The sequence below is a fragment of the Rhamphochromis longiceps genome, linkage group LG3, assembly GCF_057381845.1.
Source record: "Rhamphochromis longiceps isolate RC_006_pf linkage group LG3, R_longiceps_female_GT1.1, whole genome shotgun sequence".
NCBI lineage: Eukaryota > Metazoa > Chordata > Actinopteri > Cichliformes > Cichlidae > Rhamphochromis > Rhamphochromis longiceps.
The window spans coordinates 56,739,628-56,761,297 of NC_140559.1; the positions used below are offsets into that span (position 1 = coordinate 56,739,628).

Below are 21,670 nucleotides of genomic sequence, written 5' to 3' on the forward strand. Positions count from 1 at the left end.
TTGTATAAGGTCACATAGGCCTGCAAATGTAAACTGGTAAAGAAGAACAGCCCTTCTCACATTTATATTGGTAAAATAAAAAGACAGTTGAATGATAAATAATAAATGCACATCAGCATAATGAATTAAATAAAGCTGTAAAAAGGCAAGATTACGATTTATGATTATTTACATTTTTCTACAAAATTAGCATGAAATTGTACACTACTTAAAATTATTTACAGTATAGTCATTTCTTTGTTTCCTGTAAAAACCTGACTTGTTATTCTAGTGCCTCTACCTTTAGGTATTTATAGGTAAATGTAATTACATTGTAATTTCAAATAACATTGGTTGAAATGACATTTGATTACAGGGGAACTACGCTGTTAGTCGCCGACCATATTACAAAGTGCTACTTAAAGAACTATTAGAAACTATCAGTTCTGTTGCAGAGCAGCAGTTTCTCAACCGTGTGACCACTGATTTCACAAGTGCTAAAGTGTGAAAATCACCAAAGAAAATTGTATCTGTGAATCGTCAGAAGAAGGTCTTTTTAGAACATGAATCCACGTGTGCATCTACATCCCCCTAACCTGGGGGATGTGGCCATGACCTGGTTAGGAGCTCTGGGGGCTCTTGGATGGTGTTTTCCTTGTGGCTGCATACAGCGGAGATGGGGGAGGGTCTGTGCTGGCGGACGTTGGTTACTGGCCTGGTAGCCTGGCTGCCCCTGGGAGGGTCCGGGACGGGCGTGGAGGCTTGGGGGTCTGGGGGTGCTCCGCCCCCCGGTCTGGGGTGCTGGCCGGGCCTTGGGCTTGGGGGCTTGGGTCCTGGCTGTTGTGTCGCCGGAGCAGTGGGCAGGTGGGTGCAGGGGGGCTCAGCCCCAGTGCAGGGGACCGCTGGTGCATCGGCCCAACTAGGGGGCTCTCTAACTGGTGGGGAGGTTGTTATATCTTTGCAGGTGGTCACCTCACTACAGGAGCTCACTCTGCAGGTGGGGGGAGAGATATAGGAGAGGTGGAGAATGAACTCAACCTGTCTGTGCAGTGTCTATTTGTGTCTGTCTACACGTTGGGTGAGTGCCGAGTATTTGGTTGTGCATATGGGGTGGGAATGCACGTCTGTGTCCGCGTGTGCCTGTTCGTCTGTGTCTATATGTCAGGTTGGGTCTTAGACTCGAGCTCTCTGGGTACATCTCAGGCCCTCTAAAGTACGCAGGCCTATCTCCCCTCACCACACTCCCTGCCAGTGGCTGATGCCCTCAGACGTTGGTGTGTTGGTGGTCCTTGTCGTCTGGGACTGGGCGCTCATGTATGTACCGGCTCACTCCTGGTGGCCGATTGGCGGGGCCGGGCGCCTGTGGCCCGGCTGGGCTCCTTCCGAGGGGTGGGGGGCCCTCAGGCCTCTGGCCTCTGGGCCTGAAGCTCGGTCCTCTCTGGCACAGCTGGCTGCCGGCAGAGCCCGCGGGCACACCACTGCAACCCCCTCTGGCCTCTGCTCCGTAGCTGCGGGGTGACCTCTCCTTTGGGGCTCTACTCAGCTCTTCCCAGGAGGGTGGCATGGTTCCCCCCCCTTTGGTGGTCCTCCTCGGGTCCTTGTACTCTGGGGCCTCTGGATATCTGGGGCCTGGATCTCCTCCATACCTGCTTCATACCCTGGAGGACGGGGCTGTGGCTCCCCACACTCCCTAGCAGATCGTTACATGGAGAAACCTTTGGAATACAAGCGTGCTGATCCACACAGGTGTACACATGGGTGTTCACAGACGCGGACTACAGCTTTCTTGGCTGCTGCCTCAAAGCACATTGTGCGCTGTCTATCTTGCGTGCTGCACAATATCGTTTATTATTTAGTATCTACTGTTATCTACTGCTAGCTAGTTTATTGTGATGGTGCCGTTTTTTTTATTATGTTGCTCTTTGTTGTTTGCTTTCTCTTCTGTTTTTTTTCTCCATACAGGTGATCCAGGTGTTTTGTTTGTTTGTTTGTTTGTTTTTCTTTCTTCCCCCCCTTCTCACCGTCTCTTCTCCCCTTTGGTTTTCTTTCTCTCCCTCTCTTTCTTTCATTCTCTCTCCCTGTCCTATCCCCCAGTCATGTCTGTCCCGTTTGTAGCAACTGAAAATAAAATAAATTCATAATTATAATAAAGGTCAATCAAATGGACCAATATGGCAAGGCCATGATGATCCACTTGGCTAAAGATCCAAACGGGACACAAAAAAAAAAAAAAAAAAAAAAAGATGTGTTGTCAGCGAGATGAAGAGCGTAAGAACTGAGGGATGACAGGGGGTATATGCGCAGGAGGGGCTGTGTGTATGTTGTCACAGATCATCCACCTTAAAGGCGTGAATAAAGGTTTCTTCAGCCAGGAAATGCAAGGGCGCGATATCCCATACTTATGTGTTGTACCGAGTGAATCGACTGAAAGGAAACAGTTCATCATGGGTTGAAATGCCGCTCCTCCAAGACAGAGCTAGCCAACTGACTCTCAGGCTGTGCTTTCTAAACAGACATTATCTTGAGCCACTGACCGCAGTATGTCGAGCTCTAAGGCCTCTCTGGTCTTCACGTAATGGATTTGCAGCAATGCTAGATTAATGCAACAGTGTGTAGAATCACCACGGAAAACGCTGTTGCAGAAAATAAATGGGCGCGTTCACCCGCATACAAACAGGGATTTTCTTTGCTGCATCTTAATCTTAAACATAAAATCCTCTATAAAAAATTCTCTGTGGCTTTAATGCAGTGTTTGCTGTTTACAGGATTCTCAAAAGATTTGCATGTAATAACCTGTGTATAAAATGATTGTACATGTACCCTATAGACTGATGTGTCACATGTGTTTTCCTTGTTATTTTGCACTTTACCGAGAAACAAGTTGTTCTTATCTCTGGCTCTATGCTAATAATGAAAAATGGACTTGCGCTGGATGTTATGTTCTTTAATAACATTTGGTACCTACTAGGAGTATCTTAAACAAGATGTAATTACATGTTGATTTGTGCAATTAAATCAGTCAATGAAGCATTTGCCTAATGAGCTGTATGTAAATTACCATTTCAAAGCAAGCAGGAAATCAGCAAACACAACAATACTTAAGAATAACTTTGCAGTCATCAGTATTTTCTGGATAAAAGGGTTACAATTAGAATCTGTTCTACACCACAATGTGAACCATTAGCATGCACAGCACCTCAGGATTTCTTTATGTCTCCATGTGTGTTTCTGTGTTTCAGGGGCAGGGCTGTCAGAAGCAGAAATCCACCATCAGGCCCTGCTTGAAGGCAACACCTCCACCGAGGTCTGCCTCAGCGTCCTGGACATCCTGAGTCTGTTCACTCAGTGTTTCAAGGTAAGCACTGCACACACAGTCCAACCAAGATGGTAGATAAGCTTTTAAAGTGATTCAAATGTCACTGAGTCCTTAAATAAGTGATGTGCTTGTTATGAAATTTTGAGTCAGCCTCCGTGATGTTTAAGAGGTTTTCAGCTCTTAATAACACTCAGAGAAATCTTAATATGTATGCTCATCTTTTCTTTACATATTTCTGCAAGTCACCCGAGTAAGTGCTGAGTCTGATGTTGTCTAAATGAACGATTTAAAAAATGAACACATTTTAAACAGTTTTCTGTTATCTTTGTTTAACCTTTCGTGGCTCTGCCTGCTCCACTCTGTGTGTAGCGGGACACACACACTTTTGCCTTTTATGTCTTAGTGAGGACATCTAATTGACATAATGCTTTCACTAGCGGCTTACCCTAACCATCAAAAATGAATGCATAACCCTAACCCCTAGCATAAATCGAATCATAACCTAACAGTAACCACATTTTGAGCCTCAAAAATGTGTTCAAACTTGTGGGGCCTGGAATTTGGGCCCATTTTTTGTTGTTGTATTTATGAGAGGCTATTCAAGCATTTAAAGCTCCTTCGAGTTTAACCATCACTCCTGAGTGCCAAGCTAAACCCAAGTCCTAGTCTTGACCTCATGCTTCACAGTGGATGGATGTCTTTGCTGGATTTGTGGAGCTAATTTTTTCATCCTTCATGCAGGTTCATATCATTCTGGGAGAGTTTGATTCTCTGTTTTATCGGCTCTGCCTTTGTTTGACGTCACAGCTTCCTCAACTGCTCGGTGTTGTTTAACGCAGCTTACCTAAAGACAAAAAAACAAACCCAAACACCAGACTTGGTCCTTTTGCTTATTATCCTTAAGTGGAGATATGCTTTCGAGACAGTTCTGGACCCCAGCCAGCCTACTGAACATCTGGTGTTGTTCTCAAGTAGTCCTTTGGTGTGGATGGAGTGAAGTTGGACATATTTAGATGTCATTCTTTTTATTTGTTGGCAGCTGTTGTCTGGCTGGGTTTTTCTCAAGAAAGTTGCAACCAACAACCTACGCAATTCGCATTGCCACATTACAAGCAGGCTCACATATAGAAGCTTTTATTGGGTGTATCCTCATGCTCTAGCTGTGGGTTTTTTTTCGAAACAGTAACTTTATCAATGGCTTCATCTGATGCGAGCATGAGTACTGATACTGACACTGGATCCCAAATTGTAGGGTCCCGAAATTGATGGGACACAGTAAAAATCAGCCGCTGCCATCAGTCGTTGTCATCTCGTTTGCTTTTAGTCGATGAGAACAGAATGAGATGCGCCTAAAACGTCATCAGCATCGTTCAGCTCATAAATCTGCTCACACATCAACAGTGATGTAGGAAATTGATGAATATAGTTTGCACTGATATTTTGTGCATCTATTCTTGTGTGTGTGTGTGTGATTCAGAACCAGCTGCTGGACAGCGACGGTCACAACGCACTGATGAAGAAGGTGTTTGACGTCTACCTGACTTTCCTCAAAGTCGGCCAGTCAGAAGCTGCCCTCAGACACGTGTTCGCCGCTCTGCGTGCTTTCATTAACAAGGTATGTGTTCACATTCGTACGAAGTGTTGCTGCAGTAGTAAAATCAGTATGACTCAGATGATGCCTGGAGCAGGTAAACATGCTGTGTTTTTGATGACCGGAGCTGATATACATTTTTGTTTTTGTTTTTGCCGCTGCCTAAAAAACTTTCCACTGTGAACAATGAGATGAGTGAGATGTCTGGTTCCAGCCTTCACACAGACGTTCTCTCTCATTCCATCTAATAGCTAAAAAAAACCATAGGTCACACTGCTCCAATAAAGTAACCTGGCTTTTCAGTGTTTCTCGTGTTTTCTGCCTCGTTCCCAGCCACTGGCTAGAAAAATGCTCTGAAATGTATCTAATAGGGCTGCCACAAACGATTATTTTGATAGTCAACTAGTCACCGATTATTTTTGCGATTAGTCAACTAATCAGATCATCATCCACTGGACGTAAAACGTACAGCTTATTGCACCAGCAGCATCTGCTCTTATATAACTATCATTAGCTTACAGCTTTAAGTGTTTAAGGTAAGTGCTAACTAAAAATAAAGACAAGATGATAGTTTATTAAATTTTAATGAAATCTGCAGATTGTTTCATTGGAGTTTAATAAACTCAGCCGTCTGCTCCTTGCTATCTAAAATATAACAGGACACCGCAGTATATTCTTGAGCATCTCACACTTCTGATAATCAGTTGTCTGCTTGACGTTTATTCAGCTGTGTAAAAACTATAACTTTAATCTCAGCCAAACCGATTTACTCAGGAACAAATAAAATACTGAAAAAAGCCAAACAATAACATTTTAAGTTATCCAAGTGACTTATATATGTTTAACCTGAGTAGCGAAAGACGGCGGTGGGTTTGAAAACGATTTGCCCGGAGTCCGGTGTTCTCACCGGCTCTAGTGAGCCTTGAACCCCAGCTAGCTATCGAGCTGGTGGGTAACAGACGTCTCCGAAAATGTCTTGATAAACTGAGCAGATATTTGAGGTTTACACAGCTACATTCTCGCCTGAAAACATCTTAAAACTTTATTTTGTGACCCAGAAAGAATAATAAGAGTAATATTAAAACTAACTAGGTGCCGCCAATGTTGGAAACTGAGCAGGGCCACCCTATGAATTCTGGGATAGGTTGGGCCACGAAGTATACACCCGACCCATCCTTCATATCTGGAGAAATGAAGGGCGCATTTGTCGGGCGCATTTGTCGGAGTCTTCAAATTTGGACAGCCTTCGTCATGTCGCTGTAACGTAATCGGCCTACAAATGCGGGCAGAGGAGGATGTGGTTTCTGACTTTGGACACAGCTATGACACAGGAGTTGCTTCTTCTTCTTCGGGGTTTAACGGCAGCTGGCATCCTTGTACATGCAGTGCTGCCATTTTTCTGTTTCAGTCCGTTATTACACTCTTAAATCCTACTACTTATTCCTGCGTCTTTTGGGATCTTACAAAGCTTCAAACGACGCGTCGACTATTAAATTAGTCGTCGACGATTTTGATAGTCGACTAATCGTGGCAGCCCTAGTATCTAATTGAGTATTTCTCACTGTTATGTTGCATAGAAATGAGCTTCAGCACAACTCAGTCAAAAGCTGCTGAGGTAATAAAGGTAGGTCCCAAGGGAGAGAACAACCCTCTTCCTAGAGTTATCATATCAGCAGTGTCAGTGTCATGTGGGTTAATTAAGTGATGAATCAGAGAACAGCAGCGGTGAAGACTTTGTTCTGGCGTGCTTCCTCCTGTTACAGTTCAAGCATTAAAGGTTAGCCTCTGCAAATAGTAACTATCCGAACATGAACACTTTAAACACTCGTGCTTGGATCAGGCGAATAGTCGTCTGCAAATTGATTACAGTGTGTACAGGTTCATTAAAATGTCAAACAATGTGGTTTGTGAGATTCTAAAACCAATAAACTGCTCTTTGATTTCTTTGTAGTCCAGGTTTCCTGTGTCAACAGATTTTGCGCACAAACTGTTAAAGGCACACGAGCGAGCCACAGTGCAGACGTTGTCCTTCATTAACACAAATGGTGGAGTGTGTGAATGCACGGCTGAAAGTAGTCCCCCAAAAAATAGTCTTTGCAACTTGTACTTTAATCTATTCTGTCTTTATTTCTACAAAGTGGTCTGTTTACACTAGTTTGTTTTGTAGAGATTTAGTGTTTACACAGAATAAAAGTAGCAAAAACCATCACTAGGTGTTTAAATGCTACTGTAGACATCTACTAAAGAGACATGATGTCTATTTAGTAACTGAGCAGTGCTGATACAGTTATTTTTGCAGCCAGACTTATTAGGTTGTGTTTGGTATGTTTGTGTGTGTGTGTGTGTTTCATTTTCTCTGCAAACACTCAAAAAGCTTAATTTAACTGAATTCAAATAAAACTTTGTAGGAGTGTGGAGTGAGGTCAGCTTAACAAGCCTTTAAAAGGTCTTCAAGGTCAGAAATTGAGTCAACATATGGAAAGTACTTTGTAAACATTTAAAGTATCACATTACATTTGATGTTTTTTCTGCTTTTTACTGTTTAAAAAGAACGAAGAAAACAAAATGAATATGTACAAAATCCAATACTATTCCCCTAAAAGTCCACACAGCCCCGGTAGTCAGCTCTCTTGGCGGAGGTTTGAGTGCTTGTGTTTAATTTCACAACACAAAAAACAAAAGTTTGTCTTTATTTGCTTTGGCGGTCGTCATTCATTTATTTTAAATGCTGGATGAAGATGTTATCACTATGAACGATGATCCCAAAGCTGTGAGCCCCTTCATTTCTGTTATAACAATAACTTACTTGCTTAACTGATGTGAACTTATCATAGATTGCAAGAGGCAAATATGCAAACATGGTTTTCACATAGGCAGAGCGGTGTCTCTGGGTTTTAGCCGCAGTTTTGTGTGGCTAAAAATCCACCACACAGACAAGCTGAGAACGGTCTGTTTGTCTGTTCTCAGCAGTCGACACACAGTCGCGTGTTTTTCTTCTTTCTTCTTTCAGTATTGGATCTTTCACACTCCAAACGGAAATGTCTTTACAAACTCAGTGATCTTTTGCTTTCTTCTGCACATCATGTTTATATATGTTGGAGGTAATAATGGAGCCTTCTCTGGCTCAATCTTGTGCTACAACTGAGCGGTCAGATTCATCCAGGTATCGCACACATTTATCCACGCACGACACCTTCTAACAGAAGAGCTCGTCCTCGTATCAGAAACATATTGATTCTCCTTCAGCTGGCTTTCTTTGATCGGTTTCCATGTGGAACACATGCGTGAAACTTGTGCCGACTGTTATTTTAATCAGGGATTAGCCGCGCTCTCATCCGGTCTGCTTGTTTTTGATCCACTCATTTATGCTGCGTTTGGTAGAAATTAGGCCTTTGTTAGCAGACAAACAGAACTTTCCACTTCCAGAAGTGGATTTTTGCTATTGTGAGTATTGTGACTGCCTGAAAACTGGAGAAAGGTGATATGGGCAGCGAGGACTTTAACAGCAGCATTCTTTTGCAGTAAATAAAAAAATGTAGATAAACAGTTCAGATTTCCCCCCTCATTAGTTAGAGACAGAATATCAGTTTTTGTGACATTTTATTATTTATTTCGTCACAGGTTTATATTTGTAACTGCACTAGATTAAAACTCTTACCGGCAATCGTAATTCCTGGCAGCAGCGTGCCGTGTTTTCCTGTTAACAGCCAAACCTTTGCTGTTCTTGGCCACACAAACACTGGTAACAACATAGCGCATCGAGACTAATTCAAGTCTAAACACGACTCAAGACTTAGCTGGTACACAAGACTCATGAGGCAGGCATTGCAATAGTGTCCTTTAGTTCATCTTATATGTACTAGTTCAATTTATATGTACTAGTTTAAACCAGTCAGGGTCATTACAATGTGAAAGAAGAACTAAAATGTTAACAGGTCCGTTTTTTGTTACTTCCTGACAATAAAATCACCACAAAAAAAACCCCAAGCAAAACTTTGCAATAACCTTTTAACGCCAAGTGTATCATGTTTGATACACAGGTTGATGATGCAGATGTTTTCTAGACCTTTGATTTCCCCCCAAAACCTGAATAAATTTGACGTTTTACGATGTTTTGATTGAAACGTGCTGATGCCATCCTGCTTATTTTTAACAGCACCCTAATGTCTGACCTTTGACCTATGACGTCGAAGGATTATTTACCAGAGAAGCGTCTTTTCTTATCTCCTTTACCCAGTTGTCGTGCAACTCTCTCCATGCAGTTTCATGTTATTACTCAATATGGTTTCTTGAAATTTTTTTCAAGGTGAACTTTGACCTTGAGTGCTAACAATGAAGGTCAAATGCTTAGCCAACCTAGGTACTTAGCCCAGGAGGTCTACTATGTTTTTGTGAAGTTTGAAGATGATCCATAAAAAATTGTGGGTAATATAAAGTTTTTTATTTTTTATTTTATTTTTTAGTTATTTTTTGTGGTTTTATTTTTATTTTCAGCCAAATCTAAATGGACTTATTATTAGTATCTACCATAACACAAAGTTTTAATGTGATATCTTCACTGTGTATCAAGTGATTTATCGTTTTCCTGCTGTCTTTCCTACACACTCACTCTATTTTCTAACTCCAGCCCTGTCCTGAATCTGTCTTTAATACACTAACCCGTTGTCCCGCCAGTTCCCTTCGGTGCTGTTCAAGGGTCGCGTGACGCTGTGCGAGGCTCTGTGCTGCGAGGTGCTCAAGTGCTGCGTCTCCAAGCTGGCCTCTCTGCGGGCCGAGGCATCGGCCCTGCTCTACCTGCTCATGAGGAACAACTACGAGTACACCAAGAGGAAAACCTTCCTACGCACACACCTGCAGGTAAAGTGTTAATGTTGACAACTGTTGACGTTCAGCACTCGGTTTTCTTTTCTCCAAGCACGCTCCTCTGAGCAATTCACGTGCAGTAAGGGAGGAGAAGAATGTAAAGCGTGTTTAATTGCAGACGGTCTGCTGAGTTTCTCTTTCTGTTGTCTCGCAGTGATTAGTGCACATACTATTTACTGGATCGTGTGTGCATTTCCTCCTTTCATTTTCATCTTTCTCCGTGCCCACTGCCCCACCCCCTCCACCTTCCCCTGCTTTTCTTTCCCGAGTAGATCATCATTGCAGTAAGCCAGCTGATTTCTGACGTGGCGCTGACCGGAAGTTCACGCTTCCAGGAGTCTCTCTCCATCATCAACAACTTTGCAAACAGCGACAAGGCCATGAAGGTATTGTGGAAGTCTAGACAACCAATCACAGCTGGCACCAACAAACATTCATTGTTACCATTATTCACTGAGGAGTTTCCACGTGGATGTATTGTAAAATCAATCTGTAGATTGATCTAAATCCACACTTTCTTCATAGATGATAATAATCAGCGAATGAGCTTTATTTTTATGCTCTTTTCGTGTAAATGAAGTGTCACAACAAGTCGTTACTCATTGCTTCATGATTTTTTCACTATAATTCACCATTTTTCTGTAGTACACACAAAGCACGGTGCTTCACTTCACTTATCAGGACAGAATGTGATGATTAGGAAATCCCGAGGTATTAGTGTTATAATTCAAAAACAGTAATTATAGTATTAAAGTATTAAAGATGTTATGACTTGGGTTTTTTTTTAACTTGTTAATCAGGATTCAGACAGTCTAGTTAGCAGTGGATGATTAACCACCAAAGTATCTCTGTTTTTGTCACGAGTTGTTTGGAAGAGACTGTGAATTAGCCTTCGACGATCTTCGATGACCTGAAGGTTAATCGAGCCTGACTTAACCTTCAGGTTGTTCCTGCTTCGTTTCTCTTGTTCTTTCATGAGCGATTGAAGGGAGCAAGTTTCGCTCCCCTTGTTGTTTCTTTGTGTTCTTAAGAGCAGCCACACAATCACACTTGTGAAACATTACTCCTCATGGGAATTTGAATCATTGCTTGAGTGATGTAATTTGGTTAAACAGTAAATACCGCTCAGGAGGTTTAGATGACAGATTCAAGTTACTGCTAGGACTACTAGTGTGAAGTATGGCGCAGTGTTTTAAGGCGTATAGTATTTACTGATTAACTTAGCAGAACAAAGTGACGATGAGAATAAAAAGTTTACGTTTCAATAATGGCAAATGTAATCTAGCACAAATAAGAGGTCACAAACAACCAGCTTGTTGAGAAACTGACTGGACTCTGCAGCATCATGAAGCTTGCTGGAGACTTGGATTCATCTGGATACATTTCACACCTCACACGGACCCTAACAATCACCCAGAAAAAATGCTGCTTTACTACGGACAAGTCCATAATAGATGAGCTGGCGTTGCTGTGCCACTTGCGTAACTCGGTGATATTCTTCCTCCACGCAGTGTCATACAACAGTTGGTTAATAATGACTAAATGATGACTCTGATTTGCTCTGACTAGCTGGTGATCTGGTGTTGTTCCCCCCTCCGGCATTTCAAACAAATTGGCCTTCATGGCAACTATCAAAGATGCAAATTCCGACAAGTTTTGGCTCAACTTGCTCTTAATTGCTCGGCAAAAACGCTTTCGTGCGATTCCTGTAAATAGCTTCCTCCCCAGATACGATGCTCTGAAAAGGAAACAAATACACAGGAAGCACAGGCAGCAGCAAAAGCTACTGCATTCACACCTGTAGTCACTAAATTGTCTCTGTGCATTGCTGTTGAGTAAACCCCAATATTAGTATTTTAATGCAGAGTAAATCTGGTCCTACGTCTCTTGCACCTTCTTGTGGGTAGGACCTTACATAATGAGCCAACCATATGCATAGGTAAGATTGTAATGTAATGTAACTGTAATGTAACAAAGCAGTAACACACATAAAACGAAGGCTGGAACACAATATGGATGACCTGCATGTTGTCTTCTGTCGCTCCTATCAGAATAAGAGCCTTTTTTTAGAAGATTAGAAAGTCATCCCCCACGCTGCACTTAAAACGTTTAAAGGAGTTAATTTTAGTCTAGCAGCAGGATGCAGGCCACATCTGAAGCTCCTGTTTCCTCCTAGATTTGTTCCCTTTTTAACCAGTGTCTGTATGTTTGCTGCAGTCCACAGCTTTCCCCTCAGAAGTGAAGGGTCTGACCAAGCGGATCCGCACAGTTCTGATGGCTACAGCCCAGATGCGAGAGCATGAAAAAGATCCTGAAATGCTGCTGGACCTCCAGTACAGCCTGGCCCGGTCCTACGCCAGCACCCCTGAGCTGAGGCGGACCTGGTTGGACAGCATGGCCAGAGCGCACCTCAAAAATGGAGATTTGTCAGAGGTATGAACAGGAAGACTGTGAGTGATTCTGACGTCTGTGTCTCTCCCTTTTTAGTCATTATCTTTGTATTGTTACAGTCATGTGGATAGCGGTCTGTAGGAGAATAACGCGGACAGGCAGGTTGTGTTGTTTGACCAGACATCTTTGATCGCACATCAATCACATTCACGCTGTCTGGTACACAGACAATGAGACCTGCAGAATTAGTCCTGCAGGCCATGTTTTCCTTTCTCAGCTGCAGTGGTGTTCAAGTTAATCCAAGATGCTGTCATTTCAAACTGGACACTGTAATATCTATAGGCCCAGCTCAACATGTATTTGAGTATTTTCAGCATTTAGTATTTTTATTGTTATTAAATGAAACTTTAAACGTACAAGTCCACTTACTTTTTGTCCCCTTTTCTTTTGTTTTTGTGTTTTTGGTGATGCTGCAGCAAAAGGTTATTCAGGGTGACTAAGAAACAAAACTGAATGCTGCATCCTCTGCCAAATGAAACTCAAATGAAAATTTTCATATTAATACCGTGAATACATCCAGTCCCGATGTTGTACAAGGAAACGCTTGGTCAGGATTAGATCATGGGAAAGCGAGTTCAAAGGTGAAGACTGATATAGAACTTGACCCTGGGTCGTGCAGCTGATGCGCTGTTAAGTGCAGGTCAAGTGTATTTATTTGGTTATTTAAAAGTTGATATTTATATAAGGACTTTTCTCAAAGGATTTTTCAAACTTTTCAGTATAAAGTGAGCCAGTTAATTTAAACACTCCAGAGGGATTGTAACATTAGATCTGTTTTTATCTCTGCCAACGAGGTTTTTGGTAGCGTTGTGTGCGTGTGTTCTGGACTTTGTAGGTGTGTGGACAGCGGTCAAATTAGCGATGCAGTTTAGCAGACATCGAGGTGTTCAAGGTCAGCTCAGTGATTTATTGATTTATTATTGATGTGAGGGTCAACATGATAATAATTCTATGTAGAGCTGCTATTCTTTTTATTTGCAACATATAGGCGTAGAATTATCGTGTTAGCTTATTGTGGCCTTGTTACATACATTACAGTAACAGGTTATAACAGTTTAAATACACATTTATGTGCAGTGTTCCTGAATACGTTTTTTGTACTTGATGTTTATTACTAAATATTTAAATAATGAATTGAATGCTGCACATGTAGCCACACGAAAACTAATTACACGTCAAATCATGTCAAGTTTATCCACATGGGTTTCAACAGGATGAACATTTTTATGTACAATTAAATGAGTGAAGTGAAAAGAACTGCTGAGCTTTTCAGCTACTGTCTATTCCACATCACGTCTCTTCCTGTGGAGAAACATATTGGGTTATGCTTCAGTAAAGGATAAGAGAAAGTCAAAAATGGCTTTCATGCCTTACAGCTATTTCGCACAGTCTGAGAAGACAGTTTTGTTTCAGTGGTAGGTGTGGCTGTAGATATCTGCCTGAATGACTGAACACAAAAAAGTCATTAAATGCAGCCTCGAAAATCATGTGTAATGATGTTATGTTGCTTGAAATATTATTGAGCAATTGCCAGCTGCATTTAAACAGTGTGCCCTGGTGTTAAAAAGTTTTTTTTCAGTGTGTTCTGTTCATGATGGCCTCTTCTTGTCTCCACAGGCTGCGATGTGTTATGTTCACGTGGCTGCGCTGGTTGCGGAATACCTGAACAGAAAAAGTAAGGTCCCCCGCCCTTCTGTACACAAGAAATACTTTGATCCTTCTTGGCATTGTGTGCCTAGTGTAACTGATCTGCTAGAAACTCGTGAAGCAGCCTTTACTGTGGACCTCCTGGTGATATACTTGGCAGTTTGTTTGTGGCTCGCTGTTGTCACAATGTGCAAACACTCCACAGCACAGTGGAGTCGCAAAAGCAAATTCTCACAATGCCGTATGTTATTTTTTTAGGTTATCTTTATCTTATGCAAAACTGGCTGTAAGTCTCTGTAATCCGCCAAACAAATGTGTGGTGGATATGCTGACAACAGTTGGTAGACGACAAAGCTTATCTCTGAAAATTTGTTTAGGTTTTAGTCCAGCGGTACGTATGAACTGAAGCTACCTTCCATCAGGTAGATTAACTATCACCAGGCAGTTACAGCATGTTGGGAATCGAAGAATATCCACCTTTCATGTGTTTCATTTGGTTGTGGGTCACACCTATCTGGATTTTCGTGAGTTCTCAGTGTCACAAAAACACCTGCCACACCTGCTGGGGGAAATAAATAAATAAATAAATAGAAATGTGTTTTGTAGAAAATGTTCTAGTGGAGGTTTATGTGAAACATTTTTTGTTTTCCTCACTCATCTTTGCTGTTTGCTTACCAGAGTTGTTCCCCAGCGGCTTGGCAGCTTTCAAGAAAATCACCTTTAACATCGACGAGGAAGCTGCCATGAAGGAAGACGCCGGCATGCAGGATGTCTATTACACTGAGGTGTGGCACCTGTTCAGGAAAAATGCTTATTTAAGTAAAACCAACATACATGTGTAGATTCATTCCAAATGGTTCTCATGTTTCCGATCTCGTAATATAGGGACGTATTAGGTGCCCGGAAGTGTAATATACCAACGATTTGTCACCTAGCGTAAAATGTTACGCTATGAGAGTGAGAACGTGTTAGGAGTGACACATCAGTGTCCAATGTACTGGCTTATGTGCGAGTATACCATCAACACTGACACAAATACCAGAAAACAGCCTTTGAATAGCTGTAGTGACCACTACGGGTTAAAGGGTTAAAACTGTGAATTCAGTTTATTAATCTAATAAAAAACAACATAATTTTTAGTTTTAGATTTCTAAAATATTTGGAGTTTTCTTGTTTTTATAACAAATGGGGTTTCCTAATCAGTGTGTTCAGCACCGTTACAGTGGTGGATACTTATATTAGACCTTTCAAATAATACGATGAGCAGATATAAGACATTTTTAGGATCCAAATGTTTCAGCACCGAAGATGTGAAGACGTGTCAGACTGAATAGGCTACTGTCATGGGAAGAGTCAACATTCACAAACAGGTGTTAAAAATAATAAGACTTCTAGCAGGAGCAGCTAAACTTAAATTTTAATTTAATTTTAATTTGGTCATGTTACATATGCAACACTGGCTGTGAGAGTGAACCATCTAGGAAAAACTTGGTCCAAGGGGGAGGAGCCTAATTGGCTTGTTTCAGACAGAGAATGAACTGAGGGGCTGCCCCAAGGCTCAGTACAAACTGTAAATGATGCAAAGCTACTCTACCAGAGTCCACAAATAAAAGAGGAAATGAGCATAATGGGTCCCGTTTTATGAATCAGTGTTAACATTTTAAGGACATTTCTTTTTCTGCCATTGTTTAGGAAGTGTTGGTGGAACACCTGGAGGTCTGCGTGGACGCGCTGTGGAAAGCTGAGCGCTACGAAGTCATCACACACATCGCCAAACTTGTTATCCCCATTTATGAGAAGCGCCACGAATATGAGGTAGCGTGACATCATCCTTACGCGCATCCGTCGTGCATAAGGCTGTGTTCCTGTGAGTGTCAGGAAATGGCCTGCATTTACAGAAGTGTCCTCTTTCACATGAAGTTCTCAGTAACTTTACCTGCACAGCGGGACATCATTTCATCCCTTCACAGTGCATATTTTCACTTTGCGCACCTTCTCACCCTGTAAGAATTTGTGGTTGATGATTATTTCGGTTTGACAAATGCAGCTTTAGTGGATTTGGAGCGTTACTCTGGGAGTCATGAAAGTGGCTCTCTGAAGACCTGCCACGGAGAGTTTCAGTTTAAAATCAGCCAGAAATGACACCTTTTCATAAGCGTGTTCTAAGTGTGATATCAAACTGTGCAAAACTGCAAATGACTTCAATGCAAACAAGACTTCAATGCAAACTGTGCATCGCAGGGTTACTGGAACTTGCATGTAATCATTTAATGATGCAGAAAATGCCTAAATGTTGTTATAGGTGATTCTAATCTGCTGTAAAGGAATTTCAGCTGCTAGAACTTAGAAGCAAAGTTCCCTCTAATTTTTCACGTGTCTGAGCGAACACACAAACCTCCTGAGCGATCCCTTTGACCACTGTGAGCGACGTCAGACGTGTGCACTGTGGTCACGCCGGCATCGAATCCATCCAAGTTACATGGTTTATTAAAATAATCAAATTAGAGCATTTACATTTATGTTAGACTACTTTTAATTAACTGCTTTAGCCCACTTACCATGAAAATTTAAAAAATCTTGTTCATGACCTAGTATTCCAATATGTTAACACTACTGGAAGCAAAAATAACTTGAACTCCAATTTCGAAAACACAACTTCTTTTTTTTATATATATATATAAAGCTCTGGCTTGTATTATGAGTCTGTGTGAGAGTCCTGTAACTCTCTGTCTGCAAAATACAGTAAATAATGACCAATGTTGGGCAATTAATTATATAGTTACTTCTTCAAAAAAGTAACTCAGTTTGGCAAACAAAGTTTTTTGCAGCTATTTTTTTTAAATGCAGCCAAGGCGTTTTTAAATAAACATTTCAAACTATTTATAGAACAATCAGCTGTTCTGCATCAAATCTGATGCCACACAAATTATTTGTGCCACTCCAAAAAATTATTTCTGTCCACTATGAGATAAAGGAGAACAACAGCCTGATGCAGGCCTGACAACAGGAGATGTATCACTCTGGAGTTTGTTTTTGCTCACAGGTGGAGAGTGCTTTCGAGCCTTTTTTTTTTGTAACGCCGATTTAATCGTTTCTTCCCGCAGTAAATATAAACAACCAGTATTCAGGAAGAAAACCAAACATTGCATTTTTTTTATCACAACTCTGGTTTTACGTGGCCGATCAACACAATTTAAAAACTGGTATAAAGTCCACACTTTTTCCCTCAATTGTTCCGTCTGTCCTGCTCACATCTCCAATGGTTGTACACGTTGTCATTAACGTCGCTTCACTCCACATCAGCCACGCCGCTTTGCCAGCTAAAACACTGGTGTCGGCACATAAGGACGCTGTCATAGGTTGTCAACGACCTTGATTGGCTGCGTATATACGGTAGGCATTATTGGCTGGACTATGGGATAAGGTGGCATTAACAATTTCCTGCTGCGTTAACCTCTTGTCTTGCTTGCAACAGTGTTGCATTTCACTGTTATATTTATCTTCTCTGTCGATTTTTACCACCAGTTCATCATCATCATCATCTGATAACGTCTCTGACTGGAGCAGGCGGCACTAATAGGGATCATTTTGTGCAGAAGAAGAGTCATATGATGCATAAAACATCTCCTTTTACTTCAGTGCGCACCAGTCTGAAGCATTGAATGGTAGAGGACTGTGAGCGCTCACCGAAACGTTCCTGTGTGTTTAAAAACTTCAAGAAAAACAATTAAAAAATGCAGGAAGCATCTTGAGTTTGAAATCAGAGATGTCAGCATTACAATCCCGAGGAGCCACTGGCACTGGTGTTTGTGTTAGATTATTTACTGCTTCATAACTTCATTTCAGTCTGTCAAATACCAATTTGACCTTTCAAAACGCCCAGTGTTACACTTTCTCTCACGAGTATATCTGGTTATATTTTGTGCTTTTAGCAGCTCTTTGCTCTGAATGGAGGAGGTCTTTCGCGGCATTTCATCCCACTCTTTTCCTTTTTTTTTTTAAGTACCTGCTTAACCGGTTCCGTCATATCTTTACTGTGCTCCACTGCGGCAACATGTTGTAACAGCATTGAAAAACAGCATGAACCAAATGTCAAAATGACAATGTGTGCAGTGTGTTGGCTCCTGCACTGGATGTGTGTGCGGCTCAGAAATAGCAATGCCTTCTTGGCGCCGTTAGTCTACTGGGGGCTGTGCTGGAACAAGTCTGATCCACAGACGTTCCAGTACTTAACCTACATCAGGGATGAGCGGCTAACCAAATACAACAGGACACCATGACTGGTGTCCAGAGTCCATGCCCAGGGAGGTCATGGTTGGCGTCACACGATGTAGCAGCGACATGTTTGGCAGAGCTGTCATAATATTTTGGTTTGTCTTGATATACAGAATTGCTTCTTTGAGCCGTGGGTTTGCAGTTTTGTTTTTTTTCTGTATACAAAAACAAATAGACTTTAATTCGTGTGTGTTTTGCCGAGTTGCATAACTCAAATTCCTGTGCCGGCTTTGTGTGTACGGCCCACTTGCTGCGATAAACAAACAATCGCTAACAACAGGCGAGCTCTGATGGCATCTGTTCTACTTTTTCCAGAAACTAAGCCGACTGTACGAAACTCTGCACAGAGCGTACAATAAGATCATGGAGGTGATCCAGTCGGGCCGCAGGCTGCTCGGGACCTATTTCAGAGTGGCCTTTTATGGACAGGTGAGGTCAACAAGCAGCTTCCGAAAGCACCCACACACTCACGAAGACTGTGTGAAATGTAAATGTTGAGTGTATACGGGGCCTGGTGATGATTCAAATAATATAAATAACAGTACTAATAGTCTTGTCACCTCTTTGCTCACTTACAAAGAGGTGAAGAGTCGTCTCTAGTTTCTGTGGGCGTTTACATGTTAATGGAGAGAGACCAAAATCACAGAAAAAAACACATTATCGATTTGCATGTCACTGAAGGACATAAACATTTGATCCCCTGCAACACAGAATTCTGGCTCCCACCGCAGATTGGCTGTGTGCCCGCAGGTTGCAATCAGTAGTCACTCATTCAGTCAGTCAGTCAGTCACAGATGCTCCGGATCTCACATAGTAATGCGTCTCTTCCAGTCTAACCTCTCCACGACCTTGGGCAAGACCAAAGATGTGTCAAAGGACATCAGGGACACGACTGTAGAATAAAATGCTGACATCCAAATTAATTTCTCACTTCTTTAGTTGATATTCTGTCTCTCTCCTTTAAAATGAAACTACCATAAAAATTAGCCGCTGTTCATTTCTTTGTAAATGAGCAAACTTGCAATTTAGGCAGGGATCAAATAATTATTTCCCCCACTGGGAGTCCTCAGACTTATGTGTGAAACTTTGCTATTTTTGGTCATTCTCGCCTGTTAGGTTTATTAGTGGCTACTTCTGGCTTCTTTGCATGTTTAAGCTAACAGCTATGTTATCGTTGGCTGGGAAGCCAATGATGTATCAGATATTCATTTCTTCTGTTCTGACACCATCCCAGTTGGGTTAGATAGATAGAGCTTCCTCAAAAGTGTCCATGTTATGCTTTTCTCTATTAGGCAAAAGAAGAGTTGTTTCATGTGTCAGAGGTTTCAAATATCTATTTACTCAAACTACAAAAGCAGGCAGTTAGCAGGAACAGCACGCCTGCTAATTTGTCTGTGCTCATGTGCAGGAGAGCAAACAGGAAGAAATTACAAGCTGTACAAATCTCTTTGATGGACATTTCAGCATTGCAGTTATATAAATACAAAGCAGGATGTTCCGTGTTTTTTTATTTGAATGAAGCTGTCATGTTCCAGCCAGTCCATGTAAGGAAAAAGACGTTATGCTTTTGAACGTAAAAGAAGTAAATTGTTCGATGGGAGATAATTAGGCCTTGAAATGCTTCTCCTTATTTCTAGGGTAGTCAGACATTATTGTGTGTTCACTTTTCTGGGAAAATGTCTCAAATTCAGACTTTAACCCTGGTCTGCGAACTACTAAGCTAAATGTTCTGCTTCAGACAGTTTGTTCCCTCTTGGCTTTATATGATGTCTTTAATATGGCGATCTGTGAGCACAGAAGCCCCACCCTCCTGCTGCCTAGTCTTTCTATTTATGTGAGGACAGCCAATCAGCCAATCAGACATTTGGCTTGAAGGAAGAGGAACCAAAAAGTACTTTTTCAGAAGAATAAATGAGGCAAAGTTGAAGGTAACTGAGGATTATTTAAATGGTAAATGGCCTGTATTTATATAGCGCTTTACTAGTCCCTAAGGACCCCAAAGCGCTTTACATATCCAGTCATCCACCCATTCACGCACACATTCACACACTGGTGATGGCAAGCTACATTGTAGCCACAGCCACCCTGGGGCGCACTGACAGAGGCGAGGCTGCCGGACACTGGCGCCACCGGGCCCTCTGACCACCACCAGTAGGCAACGGGTGAAGTGTCTTGCCCAAGGACACAACGACCGAGACTGTCCAAGCCGGGGCTCGAACCGGCAACCTTCCGATTACAAGGCGAACTCCCAACTCTTGAGCCACGATCGCCCCATTTAGAGCTGTGAATCAGTTTCTCAACTTTCTCAACTTTGCTTTGTGTGATTCAAAGCTGTGAGTAAAAACAGTCACCTACACAATCTTAAATTATAACGGTTAGAAAGTGACTATAGGCAAGATTTGAGGAAGTTTGAGGAAAATAAAGCAAACATGTACAATGTGACATCCTTCAGCATGCGCCATGTGGTCTGTGACTGCATCTTTTATGATCATTTACTAATCAGTAAGGACATTTGTATTGAAGAAAAAGTTGAAAATTTAGTCCTAAGCAGTTTTGCCAAGTTTTTTTAAGATGTTTTCCAATATAAATGTGTATTTTGAACAGGGCTTCTTTGAGGAGGAGGACGGGAAGGAGTACATTTACAAAGAACCCAAACTGACCGGCCTGTCCGAAATCTCCCAGCGGCTGCTGACGCTCTACGGGGAAAAGTTTGGGCCAGAAAATGTCAAGATAATTCAAGACTCAAATAAGGTACAGTAGATAAATGGAGGAAGGAAAGGGTGGGAGACGGTTGGAATACTTTAATTGGCAGGCTCCTGTTTTTGTGGAAAGCAGAAAGTAGCAGAAATAGAAATAATTAATTTGGCAGTGAAGCCACACTCGGGTGTTTACTCAGAAAATATCATTTGTCCAACATAAAGTGATCAGTTTCAATGAAGTCCCAGTTGGTGGTTTTAAAGACAGTTTCTTTGTCTGCTTTTGATTTCAGAAGAATTCAGTGGGTTATCTAGTGATCTTTCTTTCTTTAATAACAAGACTTCATGTTGCTTCTGGATGACGTTCTCATTTAGCTTGCTGACTGCTTGCCTGCAGGTCAACCCCAAAGACCTTGACCCCAAGTTTGCCTACATCCAAGTGACCTTTGTCAAGCCCCACTTCGAGGAGAAGGAAGCGCCAGAGAAGAAGACGGACTTTGAGAAGTGCCACAACATCAGCCGCTTCGTGTTCGAGACGCCGTACACGCTGTCGGGGAAGAAGCACGGCGGGGTGGAGGAGCAGTGCAAGAGGAGGACCATCCTCATAAGTACATAGAACACGTTTAGAAAGCAAACACGAGAAGAACGTCTCATAGAGTTTTGCATGTGGATACGCCACATTAGTAACACATTCTTCCTCCGCCGTTGCACATTTCAAAGGCAAAAAAAAACACCTAGTAGCAGTGTGCAGAAACATGGGTCTTTTTTTTTGTAGTTGCACGTCTGCCTACTGAATTATCAATAAATACTGAACTGTATTAACAGCTGGTTACTGTAGCAAGTGACAGCTGG

General features: G+C 41.9%; 1 protein-coding gene across 3 annotated transcripts in view; it reads left to right on the forward strand.

Annotated features, from left to right (window-relative positions):
- Window positions 1-21,670, forward strand: part of dock11 (dedicator of cytokinesis 11) — an 80,733-nt gene that overhangs the window by 45,919 nt on the left and 13,144 nt on the right. For all 3 annotated transcript variants that reach the window (XM_085400443.1, XM_085400442.1, XM_085400444.1), the window contains 11 exons: window positions 3,219-3,334; window positions 4,773-4,910; window positions 9,561-9,743; window positions 10,022-10,135; window positions 11,967-12,182; window positions 13,818-13,875; window positions 14,526-14,632; window positions 15,540-15,662; window positions 18,438-18,551; window positions 20,727-20,873; window positions 21,216-21,426. In XM_085400443.1, the coding sequence (XP_085256569.1) occupies window positions 3,219-3,334; window positions 4,773-4,910; window positions 9,561-9,743; window positions 10,022-10,135; window positions 11,967-12,182; window positions 13,818-13,875; window positions 14,526-14,632; window positions 15,540-15,662; window positions 18,438-18,551; window positions 20,727-20,873; window positions 21,216-21,426 (1,527 nt within the window). The remainder of the gene's footprint in view (window positions 1-3,218; window positions 3,335-4,772; window positions 4,911-9,560; window positions 9,744-10,021; window positions 10,136-11,966; window positions 12,183-13,817; window positions 13,876-14,525; window positions 14,633-15,539; window positions 15,663-18,437; window positions 18,552-20,726; window positions 20,874-21,215; window positions 21,427-21,670) is intronic.